Source organism: Clinocottus analis, unplaced genomic scaffold (assembly GCF_023055335.1).
Source record: "Clinocottus analis isolate CAN_PGR_092001 unplaced genomic scaffold, fCliAna1.0.p SCAF_8, whole genome shotgun sequence".
NCBI classification, from domain to species: domain Eukaryota; kingdom Metazoa; phylum Chordata; class Actinopteri; order Perciformes; family Cottidae; genus Clinocottus; species Clinocottus analis.
This window is the reverse complement of record NW_027176240.1, coordinates 1,150,320-1,177,477: the sequence shown is the minus strand read 5'-3', so window position 1 is coordinate 1,177,477 and position 27,158 is coordinate 1,150,320. Positions and strand designations below refer to the sequence as shown.

At 38.7% G+C, this 27,158-nt stretch overlaps 2 protein-coding genes across 2 annotated transcripts; both read left to right on the top strand.

Annotated features, from left to right (window-relative positions):
• The first annotated feature begins 6,104 nt into the window (after positions 1–6,104).
• LOC137779769 (homeobox protein Hox-D11b-like) lies at positions 6,105–9,138 on the top strand. Its single transcript, XM_068567955.1, has 3 exons — positions 6,105–6,768; positions 8,640–8,781; positions 9,045–9,138. The coding sequence occupies exons 1-3, from the start codon at positions 6,105–6,107 to the stop codon at positions 9,136–9,138; spliced, it is 900 nt and encodes a 299-aa protein (XP_068424056.1).
• Positions 9,139–14,872: 5,734 nt separating this feature from the next.
• On the top strand, positions 14,873–18,175 carry LOC137779480 (homeobox protein Hox-D9b-like). Its single transcript, XM_068567269.1, has 2 exons — positions 14,873–15,681; positions 17,677–18,175. The coding sequence occupies exons 1-2, from the start codon at positions 14,883–14,885 to the stop codon at positions 17,910–17,912; spliced, it is 1,035 nt and encodes a 344-aa protein (XP_068423370.1). The 5' UTR covers positions 14,873–14,882; the 3' UTR covers positions 17,913–18,175.
• Positions 18,176–27,158: the final 8,983 nt, after the last annotated feature.

The following is a 27,158-nucleotide window of genomic DNA, read 5'->3' as shown; positions in this document are numbered from 1 at the left end:
TATATATATATATATATATATATATATATATATATATATATATATATATATATATATATATATATATATGATGCATCTTTTTTTTAATATGGAGTTTTATGGAGACTAATTAATTCCAGTGTCCAGCATTTAACCAACAACAATTACTGAGTATGTGCATCATCTATTGACAAATATTCACAGCAAATCATGAAAAGGCCCAAACCGCCTCCTGCTTTATTTACATTATATCAAGATGCGAGTCACCTTTTTCACCACTAGATGTCGCACTCATTGCATTATTTCACGTGGACTTTCATCATTCAACGCGTCCTTTGAGCTGAAGCTAAACTGTGATGACATCCCATCGTCAATTAAACAATTAATTGTAACCCTGTCATTAGTGTGCATCGCACCATGATTTAAAAAAAATGTACTTAATAAAATCTTCTTCAAAATATCTGCAATGTAAGAATGCATCATTATTTCCTGCAGCTAAACAGCAACAACTGTTAAATGTAGTTGTTCGACATTCTGACATATTATGTCACACGCACACACCACATGGTGTGCATGTAGTTTTCCTTTTCAGTAAACAACTTATTCTACAAAATAAAAATGTAACACGGTAAAAGCAGACTGGGGCCCCTTAAACACACATTGTGTGCGTGTTTCCACTGCTGCTCTTTGCCGTGAAGACGTGGAAAACTGCCGAAATTTCTGCAGCATTTGCTCAACTCCCGCTGAGCTGTTTCGGATTAGTCTGCAGTGTGCAGAGATTTGGCCTTCAGCTTGAATGCTCGTAGCTTCCTCTGGAGACCGAAGAGTTATGAGCCCAATAAAACTTCCTCTCCCTTCCTCCCCCCTCTTCCTCCTCCTCCCTCTCTCTAACACACAAACACACTATGTGTATTATAGCTGATGAGTAATCTTCACGTGGATGTTATTTCCGTTTCATTAACCCGAAATTAATTAAACACTACGATGAAAATGAAAAGCATGGGGGAAATACATTTTTACAACTCTCCTGCAAAATAGGCCCTAGTGTGTGTGTGTGTGTGTGTGTGTGTGTGTGTGTGTGTGTGTGTGCGCGCGCGCGCGTGCGCGTGCGCGCGCGTGTGTAACAGTAATCACATCATCTTTTTTTTGGTAGTCGGTGGTTTCTGTTATCATCTTCTGAAGATTTTAATGAACAGATGTATCTTATTTTGACAGGGAAACACACACACACACACACACACACACACACACACACACACACACACACACATATATATATATATATATATATATATATATATATATATATATATATATATATATATATATATATATATATATATATATACACCTCATATGTAGTCTAACACACGTAGAAGTGTAATATAGCAGCAGGTTTTGGTTGCAGGAAAAGTTAAATTTGACTTGATCATTTAAAATATTGCACACATAATAAATGAGCTGTTCCATCATAATCAATATTTCATGCTCTGGTTTAATATTTCTCCCTCTGTGACCTCGTGAGGATGAAAAGGTCCCGCGTGCCATTCGTCGTCTGCGTGCCCGCGGTCCAAAGACACTTCTGGCTTTATTAAGGGGGTTTAATCCCCTTTATAGTAAACTCTTTACTGGTCACGTGATGTCTGCAGAGAGAAGGAGACACCTGCTCGGGGGACAAACGTCCACGACGCGGGCGCGCGCGGCCCGTGGGCTCGATGCTGTGATCCGCGTGCAGGTAAAGCTCACGTGCTGCTGCTGCTGCTGCTGCCTTCACTTTGTTTGGTGCACTTTCATTTATTTCTCTTTTCAGTAAATATGTTCTGAGCTTGACTCGCGTAGGGGTTCGTGCTCGTTCACATTTTACACGATGAACCCGCGCGTGTACGCGAAGTGATGGAAGTTCAGTTGCATACAAATTAAAACCGGTGGACTATAAACTATTATACATTTTACAGCCTTGAGCCTTAAATAAAGTTGATAAGGAACATAAATAAACTAAATATTTCCACATTATGTGTTTATTCACAATTTGATATGTGAAAATAGGAAAATTATTCACCTGTATTACACATTTCTAGTTTCTATTTCGAGATTTCAGATGGTTTAAAGCTAAAGGAGACACAAGCAGCACAATATATTCGGCCTAAATCCGATTTGTTGATCAATTTAGATCAAATTTCACATTAAATAAGAGCTTTGTCAGTAATTTAGTTGATATAGTTGTTGTTTGTGACCATAATGTTGCAGTAACCAAACATAAAAGCACAAAGCTCACTTCTTTCCCTCCATAAAGTATTGCATTTGCATTCATTAAATAGCAAGAATCTTTGAATTAGACATAAATATCATACAAGATAATCCTCATACAGCATCGCTTTAGACCTTTAAATGGTTTCCAGTTTCAGCCTCTTCATGATGATTTAACTACGGCCATCATGCACATTGTCGGGCGAAATCAGTTTATTTAAATCGACTTAAAATGTTTACGTCAGTCCTGAATTACTGTAAATGAACACCTGCAGAGAGAGAAACTGCCCCAACATATATATATATATATATATATATATATATATATATATATATATATATATATATATATATATATATATATATATATATATATATAAGATATAAGAGAGCCTGAGCATGGGTCCACCTGCTGAGACGTCCATGAAAAACCTTCACGAAGTCAACTGAGCACAGATGTAACGCATCCACGTGACTACGAGCCTCAGTCTGAGCCCAAAAGAGACATTTAATATCCAGAAAGAGCTCGAGTCCCAACAGACAGGACCCTCAAGCGCGAGGCCGCTGTTTGACACCATGTCGTGGCTTTTTACGGTCCTGCTTTTAGTTTATAACGTTTGTGACAGTTGTTTCCTGAAACATATTCGGTTTCGTGGCCTAAAACCTCCAACAAAAGTTGTACCGACACAATTTTTCCGAGCATTATTTCCCGAATAATACAGCAAATAAACATTACGATGGCTCCAGTCTTATTTCATATAGTTATCCAAACAAATGTTTACTTATTGTTAAAAAACATTTTGTGTTTCTGTTGACTTTTCCAAAGAAAACTGTGTACATTTTAAATAATTTAAATGAAGGCAATGTTGCAAAGAATTTTAAGTGTACTCAACTAATGGGCAGAGAAATTTAGTGACAACACATTTTAAGTTTAAAGTAAGTTCTCTCAACAAAAAATGTCAAGTGCTGTTGATTTCACTCCACAAGAACACACAATTTCAAGTTCCTCCAATTTAATATTTTAAGTGTTCTGAACTTAAGTACATGAGTCGATGTGACGATTAAATGCAATGTTTTAAGTCGTGTTAACTTGAACACATAAGTAGGTCTGAATAGTAATGTTACGTTTGACAAAGTTGAGATCGCACTTTAAGTGAACTTCTTATCATAAGTTGACACAATAACACCTTAGTTGAGTGAACTCAAAAAGGCTTTGCTTTTTTTTTTAGAGTGCACTCGTCCCCTTAAACCATGAAAGTGTGAAAGTGCGAGACTCGACCGGCGTCCTCATGATATATATATATATATATATATATATATATATATACATATATATATATATATATATATATAGAGGGACCATTAAAAAGCTGAAGCAGCCGAGTGAAAACCCTGCCGCCATTTTATTCTTCACACCTGCGCGTCTCCTATTTTATAGCCGTGGATTGTCAAAATGTCTTCTGTGTGAGGAACGTCCGTCTCGTTCGGCAGGCGGCCGCTTGTTATTTACACATTCATCTTCGAGACTAGCGTGCGTGCTGACAATTAGCATCATATTTCAAATAAACAAATACAATTTTAAAAAAAGGCCCCTGCAGGCCCGTGATTAACATCTCCGACAGACTCGGGTGCCTTTTCTCCGTTTGTCCCCGTTGTCCTTCATGAAGATATTTTACTGCATCTATGCTTTCTGAAGCCGGCAGCTCGTAGCCTTTTATTTCTGTTTATTTAACCTTGATTCAGTCCTCACTGGGGCTCCTTTAAGGAAGAAGCTTTGTGTGTTTTGTGGTTTATGTGCGTGTGTTTTAAAGCGTGCTGTCTGGATGTGACATTTAAAGTTTCTCTTTTTAATAGCACATCGTGCAAACCAAAGTCTTTTTGCACACAACAAATCCAAAATAGACGTTAAAGTGTTTTATATTTTCTATTCTTTGCAACAGAAAGGCAGTCGAATGGCCTTCCGTCTTGTGCTCGTCGTCTGTCTCCAGATGAAGTGATGAAGGTTCATCACTTCATAGACGACAAGATGGAGAGCAGAGAGAGAGCAGCTCAGATGTGGGTCGGGGCTGTTTTTATGGTTTTGGTGCAGTTTATAGTTGCTTAAAATCTGAGTTTAGAGGCTCAGTTTGTCACTTGGCCTTTGCCATCCTTATTTTTTCCAGATTATCAAAAAACATATTGTACATTTTGCACTTTATACACAGTGTGTGCAATACTGTCATTGCATTCTTGTGCCTTATTCTTGTTTTATTCATCATTTTTTAACCTTTTATTGTAATTTGTCTTGCAGTAGAACAGCAAAATAAGCTTCTAGTAACTTTGTTATTTGTGCACATGACATTAAAACATATTTGTGTGTTTGTGTGGCATCATTGAGCCTCTATAAGTGCATATGCGTGCACGCTAAATAAAAGTCAACTCATTTCTGTCACACGCTTCCACATCCAGCGGCACTTTGATGTCAGAATTAAACGACGATATGCTCTCTGGACAATAAAAGAGCAGCACATCAAAAGACAAGAACAAAATAACTGCAGGGCGTGAAGCGTGACGTTCCTGCAGAACACTGATGCCCTCATGACGAGCGAATGCATCAAATAGGAAACGTCTTTTCATATACATTTAGAGAAATAACTGGGAAACCCCCTCCACATTACAAGGGTTTCTTTTCACAGCGCTCGTATAGTTCATAAGGACACGAATGTAACTCGACTGCACTACTGTTTAGTATTGTTCTAAAACAACTAGTACTCTCACTGGACAGTACTTATTGATGGAGGGTGAAACGTATACTGCTGTGGATATAATATTAACTTCCATCATACAGCTTGATGTTATTAATTGATGATGATGATATTTCCCGTGATATATTTGTATTAATTTAGATTTAAGTGAGACAAAAAGTCTGATGTTGAGTTGGAAAGCTTCAGTGAGGCGTTGCACATGTTAAAAATAAAGAGTCACTATTAGTTGTTGATTATCATGATGCAAAAAATCCATTAACAAAGTTCAAATTTACTTAATTTAAGAAGAAAACGAATCAGTTAGAGTTGAAGTAGAGTAATTTGCAATGGAAAAAAATGCAACATATTGGTAGAAAATTGCATGAATGAAAATCCTTTGAATGTTTTTCGGCCCAAATTTAGACATAAAACTCAGCTGTCAGCGAAATGTCAGATTTATTGAGCCTTAAAAAATCATCTGTATGAAAAGAAAAATGTCCTTTCAAAGACACAAGGCTCCAGATACTGTACAATTGACATCATTGTTAAAAAGAAATGCCACAGAATTAAAATGAGTGATTGATGCTGCACCAATTAGCATCCCCTAGTTTGATGTGCTCTTCCCACGAGACCGGATGAGGTGATCAGAGGTTACGAGGAAAAACCTGGATGCGAGGCCTGTTGGCCTCCTGCGAGTCCAACATGGGGGCCGCGAGGACGCCGCTTCCTGCCAGCAAAGACTTGTTTGTGCTCCTTATCCGAGAGGAAGATCAGCTCTGGACGTCTGGGTGTGGTTTGACAAGTGGAGAGAGAGAGAGAGAGGAGGAAAAAAATACACCAGAGGTCTCATGACAATGAGCACACACGGCTCAAGGTCAAAGATGTCCCCCTCACCTCCCAACCGTGAGCTGGTTTCAGTGGGAACGAAGATATGATGGAAATAAGCTTCTTTTTTTTAATTTTAATTAGGAGAATATTCCAGTTAGTTTCACCCTCGAGAGATACTCAGTTTATTAAATATAATTGCAGGGTTGAAACAAGTCATTTGCCCCCATGTGGCACCGTAAGGGGGTAGACACTTGCACCCAGTGTGTGTCGGTTCATTTGTCCAAACTGCGCCCTGCTCACAGCGTTTGAAGTCATTTTAAATCGTCCATGTATTCACCGAGCTGCACCTTCCCGTCCAAGTCGTTGGACTTCGGCTCCGTCCCGTCGCCGTTTTTGACGGGCAGCGGGAGCAGCGCCCCCGGGAGACGGCTGCCCGACTGCCGGGCCTGCTGCCCCCGCGAGCCGCGAGGGCAGCAGTACCCTCCCCCGTGGAGATGGATCCTCCACCGGGGGGCCCGTGCCGTCCCCTCGGCGGGGCCGCCGCCCTGCGTCCGTTTTCCGGGAGGAGAAGCCGTCTATCACGAGTACCGGGGCTTACGCTCCTCCGCCGCCGCCGCTGAGGACTTCCTGTACGGCGGCGGAGCCGTTTACGGCGCCTCGGGGCCACGTTTTCGCGGGTCTCCGTTTGCCGGAGACCCGCGGAGCTTCCCCCGCGGATACGCGGCGTTCAATCCGGACTCGGAGCTCCTCTTCTCGGTGGGACGGCCGCCGCCGCCGGTCCTCGACCCGTTTTACGAGCACATGGCGGCGCGGAGAGCGGACCCCGGAGAGAAGAGGCAGAAGGAGGCGAAGAGGGTCCGGCGCACGGGCTGTCACGCCGGGGAGAGCAGCGAGGTGAGGGCGGGGTCAGAGTCCCCCAGGGCCGGCAAGGAGGACGAGGAGGATGCGCCGTCATCCAGCGGCAGCGCAGGAGACTATTCCCCGGGTGAGTGCAGGTCATGCCACGCTGCGACTTTGGAGGAAATAAAGAAGAAGTGTAATTTCCAAACTTTTTCCTCAGATTTTTTTTTTTTTTAAGTTTTGAAAAACCTCCTCATGCCACAAGAGATGTTTCGGCCTTCAGCTACTATTTGATATAAAGGTGTTTTAATACCATAAAGATGCATAATATAGGTTTTATAATTCATATACCTTACAACCTTGTGCTTATATTTTATTTAATATAACTGTTTTGGGCTAAAAATGAATGTAAATGTTGTCAAGAACCGGAAAAGGCCCAAACAGGGCAGCGGACAGTAATTTACTTAAATATGGACATTTTGTAAACAAACAAAAAAAACCTCTTATATGTATGTGTTTGTTTTATTTGTTGTGTGTTTGTTCAGTCTAACATGAGACCAGGTTTTGTCTTTTCAAAAAAAAAAAGCGATTATATGCATTAACACCAACACAAAAAAAAGTATCCGAATAGTAGTGGAGTCTACTTGTATAATCTACTTTCTCTCTACTCTACATTTCCAAAAACCTGTCAGCGTGTGTTTAATTGCCTCAATTTAACAATATAATCCCTCTAAAATCCAATATGGAGAGACTGTGTTGAACGTCTACACGTTTAAAAAAAACATCCTTTGCTTATGAAACATTATTTGTGCTGATAAATGTGATTATTCATTCATTTAAAGTAGATATTATTCCACATTCTCTCCATTTGTTGACAATCGTTGAACCTCGGGCTAATGAAATAGCAGAATCAGTCACATGGTGTTTGCACGTGGGCCTGTGACTTGCATGTGTGCAGCTCTGCATGGCAAACAGCTTAATTTACCTCGGGAGCTTTGCTTTACAGACTCATGAACACATCACGAAGGTCACGTTAACTTCTTGAACTCTTCTGTTTCCACTCAGACCTTGACATTCACCTTTTTAATTAAAAAATGTTAAGTCATTTCAGTTCCATGGTCAGCTGATTCATATTAAACTCAGTTAAAAAAGTCATTATCGTTCACAATAGTGTTGCATCACATTATAATGTTGGAGACGCACGCCGGCCTTATCGCTTTAAAATTGGGTAATAATAGTTTTTTGTTGTATTTTTTTCCCCTTAAGGGCTATATCATTAGTTAATTTAAGTAAGGTCGGCACTTTTAGCACGAACTAGTTGACTTTACTCGAAATTTGCGTGGAAACCCGTTGACTCAAAACATTTAAGTTTTAAGAACTTAACAGGTCAAGTTGAGTCAACTTGGAGCCTAAAGCGCTGCAGTCCACATGTTTAAGTCCACGTTAGTAATCTCTACTCAAAATCATTGAGTTCACTTTCACTCTTTCTTTATTTTAGTTCAAGTTTAATGACATCACTAATATAACAATATAACATTATTTACTTTTAAGATCATTAGTTCATTTAAGTTGTCTGGATTTTAAAATTTAATTCGTCGTTTTAAGAAAATTGTACAGAAGGAAAGAAAATCAACAATAGATTTGAATGTTCCAATGAGATTTATTTTTTTCAAACATTGCATTGTAACCGTCCACATGTTTTACTGAAGTAATACAAACATTTTGTGACTATTAACATATACGGGCATTTACATTCTCAATTTCAACATGACAGAGGAAGGAACCGGGTTAAACATCCAAACAACAGAATCTGCATAACATAATTAAAAAATAAGTACCTTAGTCGTTAAATATTGTTTTAACTACATCTTTACAATCCTATTTATCTCCTCTAAGCCTGTCATCTCTCTCTCTCTCTCTCTCTCTCTCTCTCTCTCTCTCTCTCTCTTTCTCTCTCTCTCTCTTTCTCTCTCTCTCTCTCTCTCTCTCTCTCTCTCTCTCTCTCGCTCTCCCTCTCTCCAGCAGAGCCCCGTGAGAGGAGGAAGAAGCGATGTCCGTACACCAAGCAGCAGATCGGAGAGCTGGAGAGGGAGTTCCTGCTCAACGTCTACATCAACAAGGGCCGCCGCGTGCACCTGGCCGGCCTCCTGCGGCTGACGGAGCGGTGCGTTGCACCTCGCCGCGTTTCATCTGATTTATGAATTATGAATCTGGTTCACAGGACGTGCACGTGAAATGAGGGACAACGGGAAATATCACACGTTTGACTTCAAAATCAGGGAAATAATTGGCAGATTTATTGATGTTAATTGAAAGAAAATGTATGCGACGACCCTGCATGTTCTGCTTAATATGTTGCTTTTTTTTTTAAATATTAAAAACCGATGAATCTGACGTGTTTCTTTGTTCTGTCCTTCGCGGACGCAGACAGGTGAAGATCTGGTTCCAGAACAGGAGGATTAAAGAGAAGAAGCTGAAAAGCGAGAGACTGCTGTTCCACAGCGGGTACCGCTTGTTCTGATGGACGGATGGAGGGAGGAAGAAGTAAGAGAGAGAGAGAGAGAGAGAGAGTTTTTCTTTCACAGCATCCTTCCAATCGTGTTGGCTGAGAGACACCAAGAAAACTTTAAGACAATAGTTTTTTTTGTATTTCAACCGTCTGAGGTCATTTTCTCCAATTTACATGGTTTCTTAAATCTACTTCTTTTAAAGGCGTTTGCATATCAGTTACATAAAACTAATTGCACCATTGTCCGAGGGCAAAAGTGTAAAGTGATAATAACATGGCCCTAAAGCTTTAAAAAAAACATGAAGGGTTAAACATGCACGTGATCCATTATTTTATATCTGCACATTTTCCCACATTTCATGAGCTGAAAGCTGAACATTGGATAAAGCCAGATTCAAAATTCCTGTTTCTTTTGTTGATATATTAGAGTCAAAGGTTTTTCACTGAGGGGGTTTAGAGGATATCTCCTTGTATAGCTCCATAAATCACAATATACTGACAGCAGCCTTTTAAAAAAATCCCTTTTCTGCATGTTTTTAGTTATAAAATGTTGAATAAATCAGGTTATGAATGCGAACAAAACCCCTCCGCTTCAGAATATATGTAGAAATGAGAGAGTAAAGTTATATAAATGAGGTTATAAACACTCAGGATATCTGTAGGAAGGAAAGAGTAAAGTTTGAGCTGCTGAAGAGGAGATCTCTGGATCAGAGTCTGAGAACAAACTCATGGAGAGAAAACCTTTAAGGAGAAGTTTAGTTACATTAACACACATTGTGAAGACGTGCAGGTGAACACATGACCTCACTATGACACTTCACCACTTCATCACTGACTTTAAGAGGATTTGTTGTGTTACAAGTTCTATGAGATATTTAAATATGCAAATAAGGGATTATCTAAAGGTAACTTTTGGTAAATTTATGAAAAATCTACAGACAAAAGAAGTCAAATAAACATGTAAATGTGTATTTTGGATGTTTTCTCTCCACTTGTCTGAAAGGGCACATTGTATGGAACCAAAATATCCCAAAATATCTAAATAAATAGTTGGTATATTACAATTAAAATGTAAAAAAAAAAGGTTTTGCCTGCAGTTTTCATCTTGATAGAGACATAATGTCAAACAAATAAAATATAAAAATTGATAAAACTCGCCCCTGGATTCTGAGGATTTCATAAGGTTGTGATGAAAGCTGAAATGTTTATGTATAAAACATTTAGCAATGTTGCAATAGCCGATCCAATAAAGGCTTCATGCTGTAAATCCACCAAAAAACACATAAATAAAATGTAAAAATACATAAATCCAGTTCCTTCCTTTGCAGTTTCTCTAAAAGCACAAACGCACCAAAGAGCCGTCAGAAAACAACAACTTCTCTGTTCTGAATATTGTTTTTTCTGGATTTTTAATGTCGATTATACTTCATTATACCTGATTATTCCTTTATCTTTCTATCTGCATCGACTTCTGAACTATACGTCCTCTTAATGTTCATGTAAATCTATGATTTAAATCATGATCTCATACGTATTTCATCTATTTAGCGTCTCAATATAATCATTTCAGGCAAGCGAAGACAATCTAAATGTATTATTCTGATACCTGTGTGATATTGTTAGTTAATGTGAGCACAACTGTGTGTAGTTAACTGTGAGGCGATGACAATCATTCATCTTCTGCTCTGTCTCCTTGAACATTTAAATGTCATTATATTAATGTGTTTTTTGCTATTTTAATACATGTACATTTAAAGAAAATGTCATTAAACAAATTTTTGTTACGACTTCACTGACGTTAAGAGGAGAATTTATTGTTTTATGAGATGTTTAAATATGCAAATAGGGGAATTTAGGAGAAATCGACAGACGCAAACAAACAAAAGTAGCAAAATAAACATGTAAATGTGTATTTTGGATGTTTTCTCTTCATCATCATGTGTCATTTTCATGTTTTATGATGCCGTTTCATAGATTTAAAAGCATTTCTTATGACTCAAACATGTTATTTAGACTCTGATTCAGTCTGATTGTGACATTATTAACACCACCGCTTACACAAACCAAATGTTCTAACAAAATAAAACGTCTTATGAAATCAGAGAACGCACATCCGCCACACAATTAATGCTCATTTTAAATTAGTATGCGGCAATTTGCTTTGTTCTTTTTTATTCACACAGCAATAAAAATCAAAATGAACATGTGCGATCACTTCTGCACCAAAAAATACACAAATAAGCATCCCCAGGAGCGCACATTTCAGTTGGATGATGCTCTATAACCCATAAACACAAACAACAACAACATCATCCAGCAGGTAATTGCTGCCATATACGCTGATATAAAACTATAAAAAAAGAAAGCTGCAGTAAAAGCAGCAAATGGCTTTTCTTCTTCGTTGGTGCGCTCCTGGACCCAGACAGTGAGTCCAAGGCTGCAGATGAACCTTGAACCGCACAACACACAACACACAACAACACACCACAAGCGCACAACCACCATTTCCTCCACTTAAAGGCTTTTTATTGGGGGCAATGCAGACCGTCTGCTGTCCCCCCGGCAGGCTGCCTTTGTCTCACGCATTCACGCCGTCTGCGTGAGAGTGTGTGTGTGTGTGTGTGTGTGTGTGTGTGTGTGCGTGTGTGTGTGTGTGTGTGTGTGTGTGTGTGTGTGACGTAAAAGAAAAAAGAAAGAAAGGCAAGGAGATGAAAGGAGAGACTGTGTTTGGGTTTATTGTCGGCCGTTGCTCAGATGCTTTTAGTTCTGAACTACTTGTGTGTTTCAAACTGATTTTAGTTGTTTAGTTGTATTTTTTTGTGCCTTATTTATCATTTGTTCACAATCTTGAAGAAGTGGAACATGTAATAACAGTAATCACACACAATATGGGAACCGAATAGTTTAAGATAAGATAAGATAATCCTTTATTTGTCCGTCAGTGGGGAAATTACAGGATTACAGCAGCTCTGCTCACAAATAAATGAAGATTTTAAAAAAGTCTAGCAATATAAATAAACAGTAGAACAGTAATACAATTAAATTAAACAGTAAGAAGAATATTAAATATACAAAAGGAATAAAAATAAGAATATAAAAGTACTTAAACGTATATTGCACGTATTACACCAGTGATGAATTAACCAATTTTAAGTCCCAGCATGCCCCATTCAGACGATCTTTTGGCATAAAATCCATATTTTTTTTCCATTTTTGAACCAAACGACACAGTTTCTTGACTGAAACTCCTTCCTAACAGACCAAGACTTTGTTTTATTGTGATTTCTGTTGCAGATTCTGATTCTTTAGGTCCTAATCTTTCCAAAAAGGTGTCTTATTGACGCTCCAGGAGGCTTTTTTGGGGAATCTGGCTCATATCATGCTGGATGTTCATAGTTACCATCAAAATATCTTTTATAAGTGTTTTTTTTTACAGGTATACATTTTTTTCCCCAAGACTTTGCTTAACAAATACATACAATAAACACAAGTATTGTAGTTAATTTGGGGTTCCTACAACAACTCAAACACAGAGAAAAAGAGGTCTGGAGACAAAATTGGTTCCACAGTTTTCAACGCGTTAAATAAGTTGTATTTTGTAAGGTTTGTAATATCCGCGCCAGCTGAAATGAACAGTTAGTTTACCGCTAACAGAAGTTGTGGATGCAGGAATAGCAAATCTTATTAATGGACACTTCAGTCCAGGTGGAGGTAAAAACGTTGCGTCAGCAAACACGAGTGCTGCAATGAAACAGTTTTATTAAGTCAGATTAAAGTAAAACACTTCAACGAGACAACAATTAAAAGCAGGAAGTCGATGGTGGAAATAACAGTTAAAGGGCCACAACGTTACTTTAACCTTTAAAAGCAGAATCTAAACAATAAATAAAATGTTGTAACACACTGGGGTAGAGCAGAAAATGAATAACAGTAAAACACAGCTAAATATCAGATATTATAAAACATGGCTTAAAAGGATGAAATTAAACAACAATATTATTTTACCTCAAACTTATATATCTTTATCTTATATATATATATATATATATATATATATATATATATATATATATATATATATATATATATATATATATATATTATGTGTAGTCATACAATACTTGTGTGTGTATGTGTGTGTATATATATATATATGTGTGTGTGTGTGTGTGTGTATATATATATGTGTGTGTATATATATATATATATATATATATATATATATATATATATATATACATATATATATATATATATATATATATATATATATATATATATATATATATATATATATATATATATGGATAGATAGATAGATAGATAGATAGATAGATAGATAGATAGATAGATAGATAGATAGAAAGATAGATAGATAGAGCAGTTATGATGTTATAATGTAATTTACAGCTGGTCCCTCGGCCTCGGTCCTCAAAGGTCCAACTAAATGAAATATAAGCGCTGATTCATGTGTTACTTTATTTTATCACAGCGACCAGTTGAGAGGTTTTATACTGAATACTAAATAACAATAAAACAGGATGTAAAGAGCTGCGGAAGCTTCTTCTCCCGCAGTGAGCAGTTTGTAGCTCGTCCCGCCAGCAGGGGGCGCTGCAGCTGCACAGGAGACGAGATCAAGGTCTAAGTTAGAGAACTTAAGGCAAACGTGTGTGTGTGTGTGTGTGTGTGTGTGTGTGTGTGTGTGTGTGTGTGTGTGTGTGTGTGTGTGTGTGTGTGTGTGTGTGTGTGTGTGTGTGTGTGTGTGTGTGTGTGTGTGTGTTTCTCTAATTGTCAATAACTTCTAGGATTCTAGGAGAAAGAAATCCAAGATTTCAAATTAATGACGATGCATTTGTTTGATAAAATAATCCAACAGTTTGTTCATTTATCTTAAAACGCACTTAATCCTTTAGTTGAAAAATGTATATAAATATACCATTATATATATATATATATATATATATATATATATATATATATATATATATATATATATATATATATATATATATATATATATATATATATATATATATACTTAATAGTTTAATGTTTACTGTAACTTTTTGCTTGCTGCTGCACATTTCCCCCTGGGATATATATGAACTTCGTTTGGGGAGTTTTCTCCACGATTTTGCAATAAATCCACATCGTTTCATTGTGACGTCAAGACCGAGAAAATCTCTTCTCCAGATAAAACAACAGCAAAAAAAAAAACTGTCGTCTGTGAGTCTCGAACCCGCGACCCTTTGACGCGACACGGAGTTGACTTTGTCCCAAATTACGAGCTTTTGGTTTTGCATGAAGAAAGTCGTTTTGCAGAAGCACCTAAATGTCACACACATGCGCGCGCCCACTTCAAACGGGCTTGTAAAACGACTCCCTGCTACTTTTTATTCCACTTGTAAAAACGGAGTTTCATGTCCAGAAGTTAAAAAAAAAAAAAAAAAGCTCGTGGCCCTGGTGTGTGCTGCATTCAGGCCCATCTGGTCAGACTCGAGGGCCCATAATCACTTTTTTGTGTTTTTTTTCCGAGCACAAAAGAAAAGATTTAGATTTATTTCCTATGCTGGGTAAATACCGTCCACCCACGTGACCCGCGGTGTAACCAATGGGGAGCCGAGAAGAAGGTATGGGCAAGGAAAAAAAAAAAATACTACCATTTTAGGGGGAGGATGTAAGCCACTATACCGGCCCCATCCAACGTTTTACAGTCGCACTTAAGTGTCTTTTTTTATTGAAATCATAAAATAAACATGTCGCTAACGAATTATTATTCCATGATGGGGCTCCAGACCGAGGAGCCGTACGGTGCACATTTCATCCCGGGAGGCTTGCAGGGTTCGTCGGCCGGCTGCACAAAGCCAGCCCGGAGAGCGGCGGCGGCGGAGGAAGAGGAGGAAGAGGAGGAGGAGGAGGAAGGGACCCCCGGCTCACACATTCCGGATTTTTCGCATTTCTCCAACAAGCAAAGCTTAATAAACGGCTTTTCTCCCTGGGCGAACACCTCCACCTCCCCTTCGCCGTCCTCCCCGCAGCCCGGCGCCTCCATCCCGGGCCTTTTCCACCCGCACCACCACCTCCTGAGCCACCATCACCACCACCACCACCCGCAGCAGCAGCATCACCTCCACCAGCACCACAACCAGCACCACCACCCGTACTACGGCCAGGCGCAGGCCGAGCACCTCGCGCCGCCCTCGGTCGCCGCCGACAGCAGGTTCGTCCGCTGCTGGGAGGGCGCGACTCCCGCCTCGGAGTCCCCGGGGCTGTCACACGCTCCGGCGGGCTTCCCGGGCTGCGTGGCCGCGCAGGGGGACCTCACCGCTCCGAGCCCGAGGTACGAGGCGGTTAAGCCCGAGAGTTCGCCGCCGGTGCCGCCGTCGGTTCCACCACCACCACCACTACCGCCACCACCACGCGACAGCCCCGGGGACTCCAGCTTCGGCAGCCCGAGCGAAGTGGTCCTCGAGCGGCTTGGGTCTGCGGAAGAGCCGCGGAGGAAGCCGGAGCCCGAAAAGGAGGACGAGGGGAGAAAAACAAAGCATGACCCGGGTAAAGACGAGAAATACAGGCTCCCAACCTTCAGGAATGTTTATTAGCAGTTATAAGAGGTGGCGATACACAGGTGTGTGTGTGAGTGTGAGTGTGTGTGTTGAGTGTGTGTGTGTGAACGAGAGGGAGAATGTGGCCTATAAGTAAGTAAGTGTGTGTGACTTTTATAGCCCTATAAATGTCTTGTAAACGGTCAAATATAAAACTTTATTGTCCATTAAAATAATGAAGGTGCTATTGCTGTTATTTAACAATTTGTCACTATAAAGAGAAAACAGGAATACAGGCTCGCGCTGCACTTCTCTGTCTGTGCAGAAAATAGACTAATATGAGTTATTCTCGTAATTGCTGCAGCTTATTCTGCATAAAAATAAATATATGCACATGCATACTTTAGGTGTGCAACATGTCTGGAGAAAAAAACACCTTCATGAGTTATAGGGCCTTTGCTGTGTTTAACTTGCATGCATCAAACTTTTGTAATAATATTTTTTACTTGAGATGCACTAACATATATTTTTTAAAGCTTAAAATAAATTAAAATGACAAAAGAAGACACACACAGAATGCTTTGATGTGCAGCAAAATAAAGTGCCTGGACCAATAATATGAATAATAATTAAACATTTTATTGGATTTTTTAAAACTGTTTTTCTTTGCAACACTGCGCTTTCTCTCAATATGCACTGTAAAAAAAAGCCTGTGAAGTTTACTGTGTGAGCAGTAACCTACTGTAAACTATTTCCCAGTAAAATACTGTGTATTCATTCAAATATTACAGTAGTCAAAGCTTTACTGTAATATATATATATATATATATATATATATATATATATATATATATATATATATATATATATACACATACACATATATAACACAGTAATAAAATCACAGTAGCCAAGAATATACTCTAAAAAAAATCATTGCTCTGAAAAGAGTACTGTAGAAAATGACAGTAACTAATAATCTACTGTTACATACTGTGTTGCTGTTTCTTTTACAGTAAGTTACTTGTCAATAGCTGCCAGTTAATAACTGTCAATTTCACAGTGCGATTTTTTACAGTGTATGAATTGGTCAGAAATGAGGTTTAAGACATTTTAAATGTCCAGGTTTCCTCTGCTTCTTGTTGCTAAATGGAAGTTTTTAGAGCAGAGCTGTCCTCTGAAGTGTGTGTGTGTGTGTGTGTGTGTGTGTGTGTGTGTGTGTGTGTGTGTGTGTGTGTGTGTGTGTGCGTGTGTGTGTGCATGTTGCTGCAACCCAGAGACAGAATACTTGTTGCTCTCCAGTTCTCGGTTGGCCAGTAAAACATCACCAACTGCAGTTTAATCATTCTAAAAATGGCGGAGTGTGTCTTTTTCTTCTTCTTCTTCTTTGTAAAACCAAACTCAAGCAGAGATTTACACTTCATCGGGTGAGCTGTGGTTTTTATTGCTGCTGCAGCCGACGTCCCAAAACACATTTTAATCTTTAGAAACAGCTCTGCATACATCACACATATTCTGCATGATGACACATTGAGGTGAGTTATTCAAATGGAGGCATTCACAACCCGGACAGCTCCACTAAAAAGGAGCATTTTAGTTTAAAATAATAACAATTGAAACAACTTTATTTAAAACATGTGCCATTGTTTCTTTTTCTAATGAGCCAGAAGTTTGTATGCTCATAAAATGTGTTCCTGCAGGGAATATTTTCTGTCCTTCAGATTTTTTTATGTCAGTCTTTGAACTCCTGCACAACACACACACACACACACACACACACACACACACACACACACACACACACACACACACATACACTGACACAGAGAGAGAGAGAGAGAGAGAGAGAGAGAGAGAGAGAGAGAGAGAGAGAGAGAAAAGCTGCCTTGCTCTTAAAGTAAAACAATCTACACCTTCTTCTTCTTCTTCTTCTTCTTCTTCTTCTTCTTCTTCTTCTTCTTCTTCTTCTTCTTCTTCTTCTTCCTTCTTTCTTCTTCTGCTGCAGAAAACCCAGCAGCAAACTGGATCTATGCCAAGTCCACCCGGAAGAAGAGGTGTCCGTACAGCAAGCACCAGACGCTGGAGCTGGAGAAGGAGTTCCTCTTCAACATGTACCTGACCCGGGACCGGCGCCTGGAGGTGGCGGCCATGTTGAACCTGACGGAGCGACAGGTGAAGATCTGGTTCCAGAACCGACGCATGAAGATGAAGAAGCTGATGATCAGAGATAGGAGGGAATGAATGATGGATTTTATTTTATTTTTTTTGTATTTTACCTCCCTTTTTCCTCCTGTAATCGATGAGGATGAGGAGAGATCCAGCTGGAAGACGCAGTGCACCAAGAGGCTCAACATCTTTTTTTTTTTTAATGCCGGCTGCTGTTGCTAGGGAACGGACTGTGAAGATAACATGGCTGCCCTTGAAAAACTGCAGTGGGGGGGATTCTGCAAGGAGGGGAAGATGTGGTGTGACTAGATATATTCCTCAGAATAAAAACGGTCAAAATTACAGACAAATCCATAAATTGAATCTTTAAAAAGAAATGTAGTTGATATCAAAGAGTTAGCGCTTTTTTTTTTTTTTTACGACACACCTGTTTTTGATGAGGCTGTCAAAAAAAAAAACACAAAAAAATAATTGACACATACTTGACTTCACTAAAAGAAAAGTGTCTGTGCTTTCTGCCAAAAGACGAATAACAGTTTATGATTTAATATTAAAACTTTGGTCCTCATAAAACAAAATCACTGCTTTCTGTGATTCAGACGAGATGTACATCTGTTTGTGACACACACACACACACACACACACACACACACACACACACACACACACACACACACACACACACACATGGAATAAACTGAAACAAAACAAAGCCAGACCTTTCATCATCATCATCATCTCGATGCGTTGCTTATAAAAGAGAGAATAAAGAATAATGACGTCACTAATTTGAAAGATTGGTGCATTTAATTGATTCCTATTCAAATTTTTTTAATAATAATTTTAAAAAAACGATTCCACCTTTTAAATGAAATCTTTCTGCATGTTTCCGTGTCGTTCAGGTGACTGGCTGCTGCTCGCACCGGACGTGACGTCACTCCATGTGAAATCCTCGTGACGTTAAACTGGTCGAATGGGACAAAAAGTCGTTTATGTATTTATTTTTATTATGAAAAACATCATAGTGAAGAAAATGAACCAGCAAACAAGTGATTACAAGATGGACATGTTCTGAAGAAAACACGACAATAAAGTGAGATTTATAACTAATAACGCATTTAAATGACTTCCGGTCGGTGGTGGATTTAAACGAAAAGTACTTTTTCCCCGAAGTACTGTGTACTTAAATAATCTGAGGTGTTGTACTTCACATTTTCAGAGGAAATGTTTCTACTTTCTACATTTAGTTTTAAGCTTTGAATTGTAGATTGTAACAAAATATCAGAAAACCAATTGGTCACCAAATAATAATAATTATTATTATTATTAATAATAATAATAATAATACAAGTTAATATGCACAGCTGCAACATTAAAGAGATATGTAAATAAAGAAATATAAATACACACGTTTACGTCCGTAATACTTTGACTCTCAAATCAAAAGAAACCGTCACGAGGTGAAATGTGTGGGTGATGCGTTCAAGGACACTTTCTGTTGTTCATGTCGCTCCGCTATAGTTCTTGTTCGGTGATGACGTCAGCTCCTAAACCAAGGTTAGCTTTGGGAAGAACATCAAGGTTACACTGATGTATAAGTACATATAGTTATGTACAGGCAGTAACAACACTTCGCTGGTTTACGTCACTCGTGCGGTCACGTGGCCCAACCGTAATATTACGTCATAGCTGCATGCAATCAATTATTACAAAATAATTGCGATTCTAATTGACTTTCCATTTGCATTGTTTTTGTGCTGAGCGACACACACACACACACACACACACACACACACACACACACACACACACACACACACTCACAGACACACACACGCACACACAATACAAATACGGATATTCTGTAATATTCTGCAGATAATTAATAAGGTGAACGTATACTCAACATCCGGGTCATTACGAGCACAACAATCCGCAGCAGTTACTGTACAATTACATCTACACACACACACACACACACACACACACACACACACACACACACACACACACACACACACACACACACACACACACACGGACAATTCTGGTCCATTTAACCACTTTATGGATTATTAGCTTGCAATTTGTGATACTGGAACAGAAACATTTTTACTATGTATTTTAAATAAATAAAACCTGCAACACCAAAAAGACAACAAAGAGGCCTGTAAACAGATAAACACTGTGTTGACAAACAGTTTCCTGAAGTGGGACCGCGGACCTTTTGTTCATCCGGAAGCTTCCTGGTTTGTTTGTTGTGTTGTTGTTGTTTTCTTTTTTTGTTATAAACTGCGCATGTGTCGCCTTCAGGGGGCAATTTGTTGTTATTGCTGTTGCTGTCTCGTTGCTAGTAAATCTGTTGTTAATGTCGATGTTCACTCACACACACACACACACACACACACACACACACACACACACACAGACACACACACACACACACACACACACACACACACACACTCGCACACACACACACACACACACACACACACACACACACACACACACACACACACACTCGCACACACACACACACACACACACACACACACACCTTCAGTTCACGTGAGACGTGTTCCACAGAAACAACGCACAAACCTTCATTTCTGAACGTAATGACCACATCCGGTCACGTCATGAATAAGATATGAATATCAGTATTTTAGATGTTTTTATTTGTATTTTGTATTTGTTTGTTTATCACGAGGACGAGACTCAGCTAGCAACACAACAGGCTATGTTAGCCTACATGTTAGCCTGCAGCGGCCTCGCGGGGGAATAAAGATGGATGACGTCATCGTTGTTAATTAAACGCATTCTCTTGTTTTTTATTTTATTATTTTATTCTTCCTCTCTTCATATTTACACTGATAGTTGAAGCTTTGTTTGTTAAATTACTTTTAAAATAAGCTCATAACATACAACACATAATAATAATAATAATATTAATCACGATAATATGTTGTTATGTTGTTAATTATGCTTTTTTAATGGACAACAGTTTTATTAAATATAATCTAATTTGGGTATAATATATATTATACCCAAATTAGATTAGATTATTATAAATTAAGCTTCCATTATAATGTCTCAAATGTTTATGTTGAAATAGAGAAACACACCAAATACTACCACAATATATAAATATAAATACGTACAATAATGCTACATATTCGTTAAAGATTACAGAATTATTTGATAAAATAATTTCGCTGTAGAAAGTTCCAATTGTGCTTATTTAAATATTCATATGGTCGTATGAAATATGAACTACTGCACTAAACTACTGATCATTGCTCTCATACTGTTATCCTCTGTTATATTATATTATTATTATGAACAGACACAAAGTAAAGCCACATCTGAAGTCCTTAGATTCATAATAATTATGAATATTTGTGAGTCCTCACAACGTCAAGGTGCTCCTCTCTCAGGTGTCCGCTGCTCGGCGCAGAGCTCTGATCCTCCTGCAGGGTCATAAACCAACAGCATGCAGTTGCAGAATAAACGTGACTTTCTCCTCCTCCTCTTCCTCCTCCTCCTCTTCCTCCTCATCAAGACACAGAGAGGCCATAAAGTCATTCATCCCAGACTTTATGGTTTTATTGGGAGCCTCTTTCCTGCCGCGGAGCCTCAAGTGTCCTTAAATGTTAAAGTCATTGTCTGCAGATGAGAGTCCAGACTGGACCCGGGTGCAATGACGTCATCACGCGGGGAGGCCTGCAGCCGGGCCCGGGTCCAGCCTCACCTCTCCTCCGGTGTGAAACACTCTTTGCTGTAATGAATGCACTTTTAATTATTGTTTCTTCTTCTCGCTATTAATATGAAGCAACAGAACATGTCCCCCTCGTCTCGTTTTCCAAATTAAACCACCGGCGTGTGAGTTATTATGTAGTTTATATTATATCTTCATGCAGTATAACAGATATGAAAGTGGAGCAGGACATACTAATGAAGTGTGTATTTCTTCTCTGTTCTTATTTTGATTCAAAATCACGTGTTTTTTCTATTTGCAATCGGTGGAATATCCATCACACTGGTGTCTGTTCATTCATATTAATGGATCATTTCTCTCTCTCTGCATGCACGAGCCCTTAAAATGTCGATTTACAGTACATAACAACTGATTATGAAATGTTTAAAACGCCAGAACACAATGAAAAAACATTGTTGTGCATCAGAAATGAAGTAAAACAGAAAGTAACGGTCACGTGACTGTTGATCCCCACAGAGCGGCTGCAGCAACGGGATTATTTGCAGTTTATGTTGGACTTGCACCAATAGATACTGATATTAATAACCTTCTATACTCGTTAATGTGACGACACAGCGTCGTTGTGGTTTCTTACAAATCATCTGAAACTGCTCGCTGTGTCGTTTCGACCTGATTCAGGATCAAAACGTTCAAAATTCATCCGATCAACATATTACCACTGAATAATGATGCGAGACAAACCAAGCATCAGCAAAAAGACAAAGCCAGTTCTTACATTAGTTATGTAATAAATAAACAACAACAAATAATTACTATTTTTATAAAGGTTAGTTAATTTGCATATAAAACAAAATAGTGTTTCACCCTTGATAGTACTTTACAATCTATTGTATTTATCTATATTTAAACTTTTTACTGGCGTCCACGAGCCCAAATTGTGACATTTTTTCACAAAATAAAACACTAATCACAACAGAAGAACAATGTCAGAAGGAACAAATGGTAAAACTGAATGAAACAGCTCGTGAGACGAGACAAACACACTGAGCTGTCTTTCAAGTCTCTCTGTAATGACGTACTTTGTCCGCTAGAGGGAGCTGCTGCGCCGTCTGTAATAACAGCCTGTGTCCGCTAGAGGGAGCTGCTGCACCCCCTTGAGTTGCAGAGTGACCGCAGTGGTTCACGAGTGACTCCATTCTGTTCAATTGACGGACATTCGTTTCATTCAAAGGAGTAAATGACGTCATTTCACGTGTATTTACTATTAATACTTCACGACATTCATCCTGTTTTACGGATTATTCCCCCAAAAAAGAAAGTCTGGAATAACTTTGAAGGAAATAGCCAACAATTCCTTTTAGATACTTTAGTCTATTTAAATAATTTAAACGATTAAATAAATAAAACGCCCTCATTTTGAGACACTCGGTATTATTAATACAAATTATATTCAATATATTTATATGAATCCCTTCTTAATTTACACAGCAGAGCTACGTTCACCGTCGGTGACGTCACGGAAACACCGGAAACTCGGGAGCTTGTGTGCGGTCAGAGGGGTGTGGTCCTACTTCCGCTTTCCCTTTCAAAATAAAACCTTCTCTGCGGTCACTCGCTAATCGTCCCCAACACAACACAACGTTTATTCTGTAACACTGGATATAATAAATACAAATAAATACATACAAGTACAAATAAATATAAATAAATGAATACATGTAAATGAATACAAATAAATACAAATAAATATAAACAAATACAAATAATGTAATACACATGAATACAAATAAATACACATACATATACATTAATTAATACATGTAAATTAATACACTTACAAATAAATTAATAAATATAAATACAATAAAATACACATTTTTAAACATTGTATTAGAAGAAGCTTCCTGTTACTACAAAATAAAATAAAGGCCTTTTCTCTCCTCCAAGGCTGGTGACGTCATTAAAGTGTAAAACACATGCAGCTTTAAAACGTGCACACACATACATGTTTGTGTGTGTGTGTGTGTGTGTGTGTGTGTGTGTGTGTGTGTGTGTGTGTGTGTGTGTGTGTGTGTGGTGTGTGTGTGTGTGTGTGTGTGTGTGTGTGTGTGTGTGTGTGTGTGTGTGTGTGTGTGTGTTCTAGAGGGAATAAATCTCAGAGGAAACAACAACAAAGAAGATGGATTACCAGCTGTGTTTCTGCAATAATCCTTGAAAATATGGAATGATTCACAATCTGAGCTGTGAGATGAGTTATTGTGTTGTCATTGTGTTGTCATGTTGTTGTCATTGTGTTGTCATCTCCACACAAGCAGCGTGTGTTCATGTCAACACAACACAAACACTGCAGAGTTTCATTATTTACACTAAAGCAGTTATTTGTTTGTTTCACGTTTTCTGAACATGTTGAAACATGAAATGATCCATTGTGTTATAAATATGTGTTTAAGATTCTTCTGGTGACGTCAGAGTCAAAGATTTAGTTCATATTTATCTCCTGGTTTCATTCCATAGAGCAGAAAATACTGTCAGAAAAAAACAATTTATTTTTGCCATATTTGTAGTAATAAAGGGTTAAAAGATACTGAACCTTTATTACTTGAAATGATTTAATTAAGGCAATTTTCCTAAATGTTGTGTTTATTATATCTAATTAGAGAAATCTACAGACAAAAATATACAATGAATATATATATATATATATATATATATATATATATATATATATATATATATATATATATATATATATATATATAAAATAAAACTGACTGATGTTGTTTCCTTGAATGTTTTATTACTAGTTACATACATATTATCTTTTTTTAAATCTTAATATATATATATATATATATATATATATATATATATATATATATATATATATATATATATATATATATATATATTTTAGATATTTGAATTCCAGTGAAATGAAAAGAGAAATGAATCTCATCAGGTTACAGCAGCTTTTGTTTCTTCTCATAAGGATTTAACAGTGAAAATATTAATAAACACTTTCAGCCTGCTTGGGTAAATAATAAAAGAGGAACGTGTGACCTGTTTAAGGGGAAAGATGACGAAGAAAAAATATAAATTAATACATTTATTAGCGTTACATGAGGCACGTTTCAGATTAATAGAATCTAAAGACCTTTTGTTAAAAAAGATGAAAAATGCAAATGGTTTAATTTCATTGTGTGTGTGTGTGTGTGTGTGTGTGTGTGTGTGTGTGTGTGTGTGTGTGTGTGTGTGTGTGTGTGTGTGTGTGTGTGTGTGTGTGTGTTGTTCATGAAAGGGAAAAGTGTTTTTGCTTTTTCGTAAACAGCTTTCTCTCGAGTGCAGATGCCACAAATTCCCCTTTCGGTCTGCACACACACACACACACACACACACACACACACACACACACACACACACACACACACACACACACACACACACACACACACACACACATACACACACACACGGGTCATAAACTTTATGTTTTACGAGCCGACACCAATCGCCATTGGCCGGTGGCTCGGTCACGTGTGCGCGCGCAGTGCGCAGCGCCTCGCGGGCATCTCTCTCTCTCTCTCTCTCTCTCTCTCTCTCTCTCTCTCTCTCTCTCTCTCTCTCTCTCCCTCCAGCTTCTTATTGACCTGTTTTCTCTCCGCAGCGTTAAAACCTTGGTGTCGTTTTTTCGTCTGGCAGTGAGCGCGCGCATAACGCAGCGGGCCTCGGTCACGCGCATCAGATGTGAAAATAACGTTCATGCCTCGACAGAAAAAGGTCCTCAAGAGACGTCCAGGTATTTATGCTGCACGCTGTCTCTCCACACCGCTGTGGACGCACTCATCTTCTGCTCATCTTCTTCTTTTGTTTCACGCGTCGTTTATTTATTTAGTATTTATTTATTTATTTATCTGTGTTCTACTTTTGTTGCGTTGATGTCCGGATGCGGCGGAGGAACACGGAGTCCTGCGGGCGGATCACTCAGGTACGCCTCCATAAACCATGTGTGTGTGTGTGTGTGTGTGTGTGTGTGTGTGTGTGTGTGTGTGTGTGTGTGTGTGTGTGTGTGTGTGTGTGTGTGTGTGTGTGTAGATGTATCAGTACAGGAACTGCTGCGGAGTGTTCTGCTCAGAATGACCCGGATGTTGCATTTATAGGTTCATAGGTTTTTTTACAATTATCTGCAGAATATTACAGAATATCTTATCTGAATTTGTTGTAATATATATATATATATATATATATATATATATATATATATATATATATATATATATATATATATATATATATATATATAATGCATGAATAAATGTGTATATTTGAAGGCACAGCTCCATCTAGTTAAACAACATTATATAACATTTGGTTACAATCAGCAGGTGTAGAAACTTTACCAGGCGAATATATTTATATATGTACATATATTTAAATGTGCAGATTTGCTGAAACCCTTGAATGAGATTACATGTAATCCATGAGGACTAAAGCGCCTCAGTAACACACTCAGTGTGTGTTTGAATGCACATGTATGGAGACATCTTTAACATATGGAGTTATATCTGATATTGTTCCTCACAGAAAGGCCTCGAGGCCTTCAGTGAAAACATGAAGCGGAGCTCTCCGGTTCCTCCCGTCAACACGACCAAACCTTTAGGAACATGTGCAGGTCTCTCCTCCTTGAAGGAACGCTCCCTTGTCCCCTTCTCTTCCTCCATCCCTCGTTCCTTGCTGAGGCCTCGCTGGGAGGAAACAACCTGAACCTGAGACAGATGGAGGAGGGAAACCCTGTTTTCTTTCTTTCCATTCACGTTCTGATTTTTACGAGGGCCGCCTGAATGCCACACGGACAAAAGAGACAGTATTTTTCTCCCCTTTTCTTTCCCCCCAAAAAAAGAAAGAAAGAATTTTACATTTTTATCTCTCCTCCTCCCCCTTCAGGCGGCAGCAGGCGGCGCCGAGATAGAGACACAAAGACAGTATTTCATGCAGCCGCTCAGTCAAGCTCAGGATTTACAACCTACTGCAATGCAGCAGGCTGTGTGTGTGTGTGTGTGTGTGTGTGTGTGTGTGTGTGTGTGTGTGTGTGTGTGTGTGTGTGTGTGTGTGTGTAACAAAGAGACAAAAGGAGAGACGGTGACGCAGAGAGGAGACAAACATTAAATTAAAGAGTTTCTCGGTGCTCTTCTCTCCCTGCAGGACGCTGCCGCACCGAGAAGACGACGAGCTGCAGGTTGGACTTCACTGTTTACTGTGTTGTTGTTGTTGTTGTTGTTGTTGTTGTTGTTGTTGTTGTTGACTAACAAACAGCAACAGGATGTGTTATTGACGTTCATCCACGAACTGTTTAACCTCATTCTGTGCATTTCACATGTTTATTGTGTCGTTTTCCTTCCTCTTCCTTCTCCTCCTTCTCCTTCTTTTCTTCCTTCTCCTCCTCCTCCTCCTCTTCCTCCTCCTCCTCCAGGTATCTTCATCTTCAGCAGCTGAAGTGAAGCGGTTGTCCTTCATCATCTGATGCAGGTAACAAAATAATAAAAGAAGCTCTGAGTGAACAAAAAGCTTTAATATCTGTTGTTTTACATGTGAACTCATGTTCT